At 39.4% G+C, this 11,494-nt stretch overlaps 1 protein-coding gene across 1 annotated transcript; it reads left to right on the top strand.

Moving 5' to 3' along the window:
• The first annotated feature begins 1,648 nt into the window (after positions 1 to 1,648).
• On the top strand, positions 1,649 to 11,007 carry mapk15 (mitogen-activated protein kinase 15). The gene is made up of 14 exons (XM_051390430.1): positions 1,649 to 2,193; positions 3,531 to 3,629; positions 3,894 to 3,923; positions 4,979 to 5,069; positions 5,534 to 5,664; positions 6,328 to 6,491; positions 6,847 to 6,986; positions 7,103 to 7,160; positions 8,364 to 8,501; positions 8,733 to 8,838; positions 8,971 to 9,286; positions 9,604 to 9,719; positions 9,832 to 9,984; positions 10,135 to 11,007. Exons 1-14 carry the CDS (start codon positions 2,104 to 2,106, stop codon positions 10,327 to 10,329), a joined length of 1,827 nt encoding a protein of 608 aa, XP_051246390.1. The 5' UTR covers positions 1,649 to 2,103; the 3' UTR covers positions 10,330 to 11,007.
• Positions 11,008 to 11,494: the final 487 nt, after the last annotated feature.

Raw genomic sequence — 11,494 nt, 5'->3', positions numbered from 1 at the left:
CTTCATTGTCTTGTGTATTTTGTTTTGTACGAAACGATAAAACTTGTGACGTGATGTTAAGAAGAAATATAATAATGGGGGCAGCTTTAAAGAAATTTGAACAGTCAAAAGGCTACTTGCTGCACCATTTCAAAGAATTTTAGAGAATTCTTATTCCCTTTTCTTTATAAAAAACATAATTGTATTGCTCTGATTGCCTTTTATGTGCATTTGACTTGTGATATTGTTTTATTTTTCCTGCTGAATTGTTTACTTGCTACAGTAACAGCTTAATGATTCATAGCCAGATCAGCTTAAGTGCAAAAATGGCTTCAAATTCACATCAAGTGTAGTGCACACAGCAGATTATATATGTCAGCTTTATTATATGTCCAGGGACTCAGATTTCAACACGAAACTCCAATGCAGGAATAACTAGAGCTGTGTATCATTTTAAAGTCTTCAGTGCAGATACAAGACACTATACCAAAATTATATCTTATTCAGTACATTAGTTTGAGGAATACACACATGTTCTTACCATTGAGCTCTTATTTTTTAGGAAAAACAGCTCAATACATCAGAGTGAAAAGAACTTTGTGTAAATAAAATACAGTCTAAAGCAAGAAAAGTGATTTAAATGAGGCAATATCTGGTCAAAGATCTGATCCTGAATTCAATTCCAATTTATGATTCTTTAAACTTTTTGATACTCTAATGCTACAGACAATCTCAAAGGGTACTGACGTTTGTGTACTGGTTGTGGGTTCAATATCCCACCCTGATACTAACTAAGGATTTTTGTGTGTTATAATTTGATTCACTTCTATTGGGGGATATGCAGCATATGAGCATAACAAACAAAAACAATAAAGATCTTTAAATTTTGCACAGTGCCCCAGGATTAAGGCCCCCCAATATTATGTAATAAACACAGGACCAGTTCTAATTACTTTAGAGGTGATTCCCTTTCAAATAGGATATTTAGAGGGAAATTGTAAGAAGGGGGCTTGCAAGAGAGAGAAAAATATTCGGAGCTTTATACCCAAGTGTGGATCGAAGTCCAAAAACACTGGCTCCTACATTCCCTACAATGCAACTGAGTGAAACCTTTAATTAGACCTTCCCTGGTTGATACCTAAAGTCCACCAGCTTTACTGTTTACTGCTCTGAACGTCACATTTGTATAAATTCCTTTTTAATGATTTTGACCATAATCTTTTAATTGCCCCTTCTTTTTCCTCACATGCCTATGAATTGTATTTTATCAGGTTAATCATTCACGTTTGCTGCTGTTTGCTCTCTGATACATTTAATATTAATGGTCAGCCAGTGTTGATCAGAGTCCACAGTTGACGCACCTTTTTTTTTTTTTTTGGTTTTGTTTTCTCCTCCCTTGTGAGGACTGACCCCAGAACTAGAACCGGTAGAGCCGCATCAAAACCCATTTATTTTATTTATCTACGGAGGCCATGATGAGAAACCCTTTTTGTATCTGTGTGTGCCTCCACTCGTCGTCGTCTACACTACTAATCTCCTTGACAACACACCAGATGTCCATGAATGGCGTCCGTATGAACGACAGCGTCAGGACAAGCGTGTTTTTTTTTGTGTGTGCGGCTCCTTTAAGACGCAGGCAGCGGCGTGCTCGTTACCAGGGCGACAAGAAAATGACAAAACTCTAGTGTTCGTCTGTAAACTGCAGCAGTGTGGGAGTATCCAAAACCTCTGTGCACCGAGAATTAACTCTCACCTCAACTCACAGCAACAGATTCCGGACATTACTGGTTAAACAAGTTGGGTTTTTTTATTTTTTTTATCAGTCACTAAATGGAGCTTAAGAAGGGACCTGCTGCTTCTTCTCTACCGACGTTAATTGAACAGTAAGCAACGCGACGTCTGAGGGCTGTAGGGTCGCATGTGTGGAGCACAGATAAGACACAGAAAAGGTTCGACTTTTTCTTCCTTGTATTTGTTTTTATCAAACTTTTAATTATCACTCAGCTTCATGCTGCAGCTCTCATCGGGTTTTTAACACCTGCTCTCCGGACATTCAAGACCCGCTGAGGGATAAGAAGAAGTATGGTGATGCTTTCTGCATGAGCACAAGAAACAGAAAGAAACATGAGCAAAAAATATGAATCAGCAAACGTGTCTGAGGTGGAGGATCACATCTCTCTCAAGTATGTAATCAAGAAGAGGCTTGGAAAAGGGGTGAGTTGAGTTTTTCTATCTTATTTAATGGATTTAAAATAAATACTCATTTTTGCACCTTTGACATGAATGCCTCTTGGAAAAGTTTCAGTGTGTAGCCACCTTACACCAACCTCCTCTGTGCCTGTACATTAATGTTTACCACATCCATCTTTAAGCCCCCCTCTGTACTTTGACCTTAAGAGAAATTCCTGTAATTATCCAGACTTAAGGTCCTCAGTGAATACCAATGTTGTAAGCAAGGGGTTTATTTACTTTGGCAGGACAAACTCTTTCCTTGCAGATCAGCTGATGTGTGTGAGGACACTGGTTCCCTTTAGAGTCCCAAACCCTTTTGTTTTTCTCTCCGGTGGTACGGTTGCCACATAACTAAAAGCAGCCTGGTTTCTTTCCATAGACTGCCCACAGAGACTCACAAATTGCTGCTCAGCGGCCAGGTGGTAACTGCCACGTCCTCTCGTCATATTGGCTAACTAGTCATACCTGAGGCCGGCTGTGACTCATGTTACACAGCTGTTCAACCTGTTTACAGTTGACTGGTGGGATGGCAGCGGTGCCTCGGGGGAACAATAGTGAGCAGCACTGTGCTAATTGGCTTTAGAGAGTCATAAAGTGCTTTTACAGCTCTGAATGAACAGTTTTTTTGGTTTTTAAACTTTCCCCTGTAAATGCACACCACTATCTCCTCCTCTGGAGTCTGGGTTTAGACAGAGACGACGGCCGTGGAGTAATCCGGGCTGTGTGAATCTGAGCCTCCAGTGACAGGAATACTCCCTGTGTCTCTGCCCATACAATAACCGTGTGCTCATTGCTGCCTCTGTTATGCTTCACTTCACCGCCTACATCAGCACCCTATCTCGCCCTCTACCATAGTTGGAGCTGTAGCTAACTGAGGGCACAGAGGTCATTTCCTTACCTTTTTCTTCTGGGAATATGGTGATCAGACCGGCAGTCTAGATTATATAATTAATAGCAACTATAGTGTGGTTAAAGTGCCTTAAATTTGATATTTTAACCAAGAACAATTAAGACATATAACAAATAAAACCTCCAGCATTTCTGACAGAGTAGAGTCTTTTAATTAAGACCATCATGTAGAGCAAATCTTGGACATTCAAATGCTGAATTAATTAAAAATCTAAATAAATAGAACATTTTGGAGATGGGGATAAAGGAGCAGCTTGGACTTAAAATTCCTGGCTATGGCCCAGACCACAGTGTTTTTTTTTACGTTGACGTCCTGCAGTTAAAACTCTGTTAATATTTGACTGAATATAAGCCACCTCCTGTAAGAGTTGACCAGATGTTGTGTTAACAGTACTTTGTGTCTGCCACAGGCTTATGGCATTGTATGGAAAGCAGTTGACAGACAGACAGGTGAGATTGTGGCCGTGAAGAAGATCTTTGATGCCTTCAGGAACAGGACAGATGCTCAGGTGTGTGCTTGATGTGTCTGATCTAAGTGACAATGACATAAAGTCATAATTGTGACCTATGAGTGGTTGCATTTGACTACAGATTATGAATTATCCAAATTATCCAGCAAATGTTTTTTCCCCTCCTTCCTAAAATTGCCTTCCTGTCCTGTTTCAATGAAAAGATGAGTTTGGCTAATGATTAAATAGCACCAGAGGCTGGTGTGTGCCTACTTTATGACTGTAGAGTACATATCCTAATGGTAATTTTCTTTCTTTTTGCAGCGGACATTCAGGGAAATCATGTTCCTCCAGGTAACAATAATGACTGTATTTAAGTTAAATAAAGGTCAACTCACTGTCACACTATCATTCTCTTAGTTTAAGTCCCACAGACTGAAAGATTTATAACCTCAGCCCCACTCTCTTTCTCTCTTTGTCCAGTCTCTTTCTGATTGTGTTACATGTACAGAATATTAGGGGCACTTGAACCGTTCATTAAATATACAGTGATCGTGCCAGTGAGTCAGTGAATGAGCTCCATACATTCCTTATTATCTATGTATTTCCCTTTTATATTGCTTTTCAAAAAGATTTTCACAGGTAATTTGCTGTATTGATTAAAAGTCTGCTCCTGTGATACTGTTACAGTCGCTGCACCATGCCCTTCCTACTCTGGCACAGTACTGTTTCGTCATATTTAATTGCTTCATGGAAACACGCTTGAAAGGTTTTTAAACCGATATTGCAGCTGTTAAGGTTACAGTGTGAAAGCCACTGAGCTATGACATTGTCCATCGTCTCACAGGCAGACCACTGCTGGTACAACATGGTAAAAAACTGCACAGCCTAAATGTGAAATCTCTGTAAATTATGTCCACTAAGAATACACAAGTATTGCAGAGGATACACGCAGTCTGCAGTCGTACCTACATGTTTCTGGTGCTTTTTCTAAATGTTTAAAGGACTCTGTAGTGCATCGGTGTTAAAATATCAGTTTGTCTTTTAGATATTGTTTTCATTCAACTTGAACTTCATAATAATCCTGAAGGAAATGTGGTGTGCAGGCAGCTGTTAAACACACAGGAACACATTGAAAACAATGTGTTTAATATCCCTGTTTAACATATTCCTGTTTCACTGTTTTTTTACTGACCTGCATTCATGTGACCTTCAGTTATACCACTGGCCACCCTAATCAGCTGTTTTCATACATACAGTGACCATTATGTTACCTGTGTTGAAACTGTTGTTTACACAACGTTGACCCAATATCTACCAGTGATTACGGGGTCAGACAGTAGCCAGAGTGGGCTTTCTGTGTTTGTGTGCTTTCTGTTACTAAACAAAAATCTCTCTTCTGTGTGCAGGAGTTTGGAGATCATGCCAACATCGTCAAACTTCTAAATGTCATCAGAGCGCAAAATGATAAAGACATTTATCTCATCTTTGAATATATGGGTGAGTGTTGGAAGTTTATGTATGGTCATAATGCTGCACATGAACATAGCTTCAACTAATAATCCTCAGTCAGTTGTGACACATGGGGAAGAGTAAAGGCTACAGTTGTTCTTAGCTGTTTAACTTGGCACTGAAAAAGCCGAGGTGTGACTGTGTGTATAGAAGGGCTTCTGCTTCCCTTGGTTGGCTGCAGTGTCTTACTGCTGAGTCCACAGATTGGCCTCCCCCCTTTCTCTGCAGTCTAATCCATGACTGTACACCAGCATCCCAGCACAAACCTCCACTGTTTCTCTCTTTTCTCACGTGGTTGAAATAATTGTGTATGATTATAGAGGAGGATGTGATCAGTGGTTTGGTGCCAAAATCATGGTGGAGAATAATCTTGAGTATAACTAAGGATAATTTATAATCCAATCATTGGTAGATGTTACTGTAGTAACACTGTACTTTCTTCTTTGTACCAGACACTGACCTCCATGCAGTGATAAAGAAAGGCACTCTACTGAAGGACATCCACAAACGTTATGTGATGTACCAGCTTCTCAAAGCCATCAAATACCTGCACTCAGGAAATGTTATCCACAGGGACCAAAAGGTACGGCAGAATATTAAGCATTAGTTGTGAATTTATTTGTATTAATGGTAATATGACATGTATTTAAACATATCACAGTAACAAAATGTGCCCTTATATTGATTAAAAGATATAGCTGCATACTGTATACACACATTAATGATTCCCTTTATTAATGTTGTTTTGTGGTGCTAGTAAATGTTTGTCAGTGTAACTTTGGCATTTTGTATGAATGTGAAGTTCTTGATTAATCAATTAATCATTTAGTTAATGAAATGTCTGAAAATAGTGAAAAATGCAAGTCATCTTTTCTCAAGTCCAAGTTGAGGTCTTCAGATTGTTTGTTTTGTACAACCAACAGTCCAAAACCCAAAGATGTTCAGTCCACACTGATATGAAACACAGAAAATAAAACATAACTTTAACGATTGGTTGATTATCAAAATATTTGTACAGCTAAAGATCTCAGTCATTATGTCCAGAAAACTGAAAATATTCTGTGACATTTGCACAAGTCTGCAGGACATCTGCTGACATGGCAACACAAAATGGTCTCTGACACTAGAGACTAGAATTTCATCCCTTTCTGTTTTTATACCTCTGTGCTGACCTCTCTGTAGATAAGTGAAAATCAAACTATTGTTGTGCATGTGAAGAATGTTTCTCTTGCCTTGTTTCCCACAGCCGTCCAACGTGCTGTTGGACACTGACTGTGTAGTCAAGCTGTGTGATTTCGGCTTGGCCAGATCACTCAACCAGATCCAAGAGGACAGTGGGAATCCAGCGCTGACGGAGTACGTGGCGACGCGGTGGTACCGAGCTCCCGAGATCCTGCTGGGATCCACGAGGTATCAACTGTGATGAGCATCTGTCTCTGCACCACATCTTCTGCTGTACAAATAGTCTGCTTGGAACAATAATATGCTGCTGATATGTTTTTCCTGCAAAAAAAGGGTATAATTCCCATATTAAAATTATGAAAAAGGTATCTACTCCTTCTACCTCATAAAAAATTACAGAATATGTGAATATTCCATTTTTTTAAATTTCTAAAATGATCCTGCTAGACGCAAGAAATATAAAAATATATTTTTGACTGGAGGGGACTTTAACAATGGTGAAGATGGCATTTTAATTTTAGGGACAGAATACTTCTTTGTTATGAGTGTACCAGACTGTAAAAGCAGTTCATCTTCTCCAAAGGTACACTAAAGGTGTGGACATGTGGAGCCTTGGCTGTATCCTGGGAGAGATGCTGCTGGGGAAAGCCCTGTTCCCCGGGACCTCCACCATCAACCAAATAGAGAAGATAATGAGTGCCATACCACACCCCAGCCCAGAAGGTGAGGAAGGAACTCCAGATTTAAACTCACATAAACCCTTCACACTTTATTTTTGGTAATGGACATCATTGTCAATGTCCATTACTATGAATTAATTAATGCAATTTAATTTTCAGATATTATTGCAATCAAGTCTGAATATGGATCCTCTGTCATTCAGAGGATGTTGCTGAAGTAAGTAAATATTTTCTTCTATATTATTTGAATAGTGAAAATCCTAATGTACACAGTTAACACTGGAGAGGCTATTTTTGTATATGTCAATGTGAATTCTAATTTATTTATATGTGAATACAGAGTGTGCACAGTTAATGCTTGGCCTCTGTCTGACCTTGTCGATCCTGGCACAGAGGGAGTTTATGGAGTGACGAAAACAAATTTCTTCCCCTCCACTGGGAGGATCATTATCAGAGGTTACAGGTGGAGGTGGGGCTGAATACATGCTCAGAGATTATTGCAGAGATGCAATGACACAGCAGTGACAAAGCAAAATCATAACCTGAGCAATGACCGTTTAAAAAGACCACTTTGTTGAATATAGTGTGTTGCAGAGAATGGAGATGTTTGAGTGAACAGGGAGGTCAAACTGTCTGAGCGAACTTACTACCTTGCTGTATTTCTGATCTTTGCACAGGCAAATATTAATGGCAAATATACTGTATGTGTGTACTTTAAGAGGATCGGTTATATTAGTCTTTTACTCTTTCTACTTGAATATTGAGAACTCACATTTGGGCTAATATTTTCAATGAAGTCTCCTTTCTACACCCCCTACGTTCCACTTTTTAAAGGGCAACTCCACCTATTTTACACATCAAAGTCTGTTTACGGGTCTTTGGGAGTACTACTATAAGTGAAAAATATGTATAAAGCCTTTTGTGGCTCCAGAGGGAGCTGTGTGAAGTCTGCCAAGTGATTGAGTCATTGTTCACTGGGAGTACACTGGGTGTGTTAATAGCACTAACAGTCTGCTTCAGTCATGAACGCTACCATCTGACATGCCTGTGTTTCAGTGGAAATCGAAATTTAACCGTGGCTTTAACCGAGCGCTTGTTTGCACACGCCCAGTAACGTGATACACTAATGATCTAACTTGCGTAAAAGATAGGATCACACTGATTCGGCAAACCTGCTTGCTAGCAGTGTGTTATCTTAGCCTACAAATGACCTTACTGTTTTATTTCGTAGTAACAAAGATGCTTACAGGAAGTGTGTGGGAGCAAAAGTATACATTTTATTTAGGAAATGTAGTGAAGTAAAAGTGAAAGTTGACAGAAAGATAAAAAACTTAAGTACAAATACTTAAGTACTGTAACAAACATTTTATTACTTTTACCACTGAAAATATCTGTCTTCTTTTCTTTCCTCCTTCACCAGACCACAGGTTCCTTTGGAGGATCTTCTCCAGCCTTCTGTGCCCCCCGATGCTCTGGACCTGTTGAGAAGTTTGCTAGTTTTCAACCCTGACAAGCGGCTGACTGCTGAGCAAGCCCTCCAACACCCATATGTATCCAGGTATTACGGATCAATAGTTCAGACTGATTAATGAAAAGTACTGTAGAGATGTCTTTTATTATTCTCTGCTCTTTTGTTTACTTAGTTCAACAGCTAGAACCAATCATTTCTTCTGTATGCAATGCTGCCCGTGCTAGAGCAAGATTAGAGCTGTTAACTTTTATGTCTCTGTTATTCCCATTAAGTTCTATCATTTATCCATTACCATCTGTCCATTTTCTGTCCCTGGAGGTTTCATAGTCCAGCCAAGGAACCAGCTCTTAACTATGATGTAGTTCTGCCAGTGGATGATGATGTACAATTATCTGTGGTTCAGTACCGCAACAAACTTTACGAGGTACAAAATGAGTCATAAATGTTTAAAAGACAACACAGAATTTTATTTTTACACAGCAGACCAATTGAATATTACTTCTTTTTTTATCTGATTACACTGATTAAACCTGATTTTCCTCTTCTTTACCTGCAGATGATGCTGGAGCGGAGAACTAATCAGGGGATGCTAAGGCTGATCCAGCCAAAGGGAGAAGGCAGTGAGAAGCCCAGTGTAAAGGATAAAGTAGAGAAAGGCCCAGTGGCAGCAAATGGCAGTGTGGATGATAAACATGAGGGGAAAACACAACATGAAAAGACTGATGAGACAAACCACGTACCTTCACACACAGGCGTCACCAAACCTGTTGTGCCCGTGTGTGCATCAACCCCGCTAGCTGTGGAGAAGACGAGTCCAACAGCCAGCCCTAGCTTGGGAAAACTCACATATAACCCCATCACACATGCCCCAAGTATGTTTGAATTTATCTGTACAGGTTCAACACAGGGATGGGTGTCAGACCTTTGTACCTTTTTGGTACTGATCAAAATAGGTTTGTTATCTAAACATGATAGCTCCTGATTTAAGTCTGTTATAGATTGTAAGGTTTGCCTGTCTTAAGACATTTTAAGTTTGGTGTAAAACATTAGTAAAGTAAGTAATCAAAAAAAAGTACGTTTTGGTATCAGTCGGCATTCACAGTGAAATCTAAACAATACAGCTGCATATATTTTACATATATCTCTCAAAAATACAGTATATATACACACTCTCCCTTTCTTCATTCAGATGGTTTTGTTCGGAGTCCAGCTGGTCCTCCTCAGCCTGCAGCAGGCAAGAGACCAGTGGAACATGCCAGTAATGGAAATGCAACAACATCACCAACAGAGGGCACCAATGCTCACGTAAGCAACAGACCATCCAGTTTTCTCTTGCTGTGACCCTATCTTGTTTCCTTTCATTTCTGGCTACTCACACCCAGTATTTTGATTTGTTTCTAATCTCTACCCTCTCTAGTCCATGGACCAGATTCTCCAGCGTGGTCGCTCAGCCCCTGTGACTCATAACCGTTCCTTCTCCTTGACCATAAACCAAACCCAGAACAACCCGCTGGTTCGCAAAGACGAGCCACCCCTGCCCTCTGGGCTATATGTCACATCTGCACGCCTGGTCAGTCCATGACATGCTTGATGAAATATTAGTTTAAATATAGAAGGCATGAAAATATTATATATTATATTATATAATATATTAATATTTTAAATCTTGGTGGCTTTACTAAGATATAGATGGAATTACTTTCTTTTTCCTCCCATGCAGAACCAGCGTTCAAATTCTCAGGTTTGTGAGGCTCGGCCACCGCCGCGGTTCAGCAAGAAAGTATTTCAGAGCAACTGTAATGTGGCAGCTGCGGGCGACCCTCGAGCCAAACTGGGAAGCTATTCTCAGGCCTATGGTACTATCAACAAGACTGATCTGGACAATCTGCTCCGAAGCCGCCCTTACAACCAGTAACTGCTGTCTTATCAGCGGTTACACAAGGGCACAGTGTGGCACACGTGTTTCAACACACAACAAAGTTTGTCTTGTACTAGGATGTTTAGGCACGTGGCAAACTGGAAGATAAATTCCCAAAAAAAACTGTTAGGTCAAACACCTCTTGTATACTGTGTAGATTGTACCCATTGTCTGTGACAATGACTACATATTTGTAAAAATCCAGTTCATATTACAGTTATGAAATTGTACCAGCAATTCATGAAAATATGTATGTGTGTGTAGTTTCTTCAGCAAGTTTCACTCAGCAGCATTTCTCACAAGGCTGAATTACCAACTGGGCAAAGAGGGGCTTCTTGCCGACTGTAGGGGTAAAACAGACGGTTTTCATGTTAACTTATGTAGCTAAAGGCCTCTAAGCTTAATGGTTTATGTACATTAAGCCAGTTGGTTTCAGATGAACACAGCAGAACTGTAAAATATGCAAATAGTTTTAGAAATGTATTGTATGCAACAAGGAATTATTTTTCATGTTTTTTTTTTTTCAACAGTAATTAAACGTTATTATCTAATGTGTACAGAAATGACAAATATAAGTGTTTCTTCAACCCAGTTTGTAATGTTTAACAAACACAGATGACTGTGGCAGAAAAGCACCATAAAGTTTGATAATAAACCGAAGTTGAAGTTCTCAAATCCTTCATAAAATCTATTAAAGGTATTAGTAAGTTAAAAGTATTAGTACAGAAGTACTAACATGAGTGAGTTTGTTGTGCAGACAAATGGACCCTATATATATATATATATAATAATATATATTACATTTTTATATTGTTAATAGTGATGCAGTTAGTTAGTATGGGGAGCCAGTTTATATACTTCATATACTGTTATTCCAGTGACCCCCTCCAGTGAGTCACAAGATAAACCAGAGGGGTCCTGAGATGATTAATGATGTCAGACACAAGAAAGCAGTTTTGCCACACAAACTTTTCTCTAAACCTCTCTCTTCTGTAAACATTTTCCCCTTGGAAGGCCAAAACTGAAACTTAATGTTGGATGGAAAACATTACTCAGATCCCAAGTTCCCTTAAACGACTGACTTCCCACGCAGTGTCCCTCAGCCTGCCATGCTCAGATCATGAAAAATAACTACTTTTTACACGATTAAAGAGCATTTTTA

The sequence above is a fragment of the Dicentrarchus labrax genome, unplaced genomic scaffold (assembly GCF_905237075.1).
Source record: "Dicentrarchus labrax unplaced genomic scaffold, dlabrax2021, whole genome shotgun sequence".
NCBI classification, from domain to species: domain Eukaryota; kingdom Metazoa; phylum Chordata; class Actinopteri; family Moronidae; genus Dicentrarchus; species Dicentrarchus labrax.
This window is presented reverse-complemented; position numbering and strand designations above follow the sequence as displayed.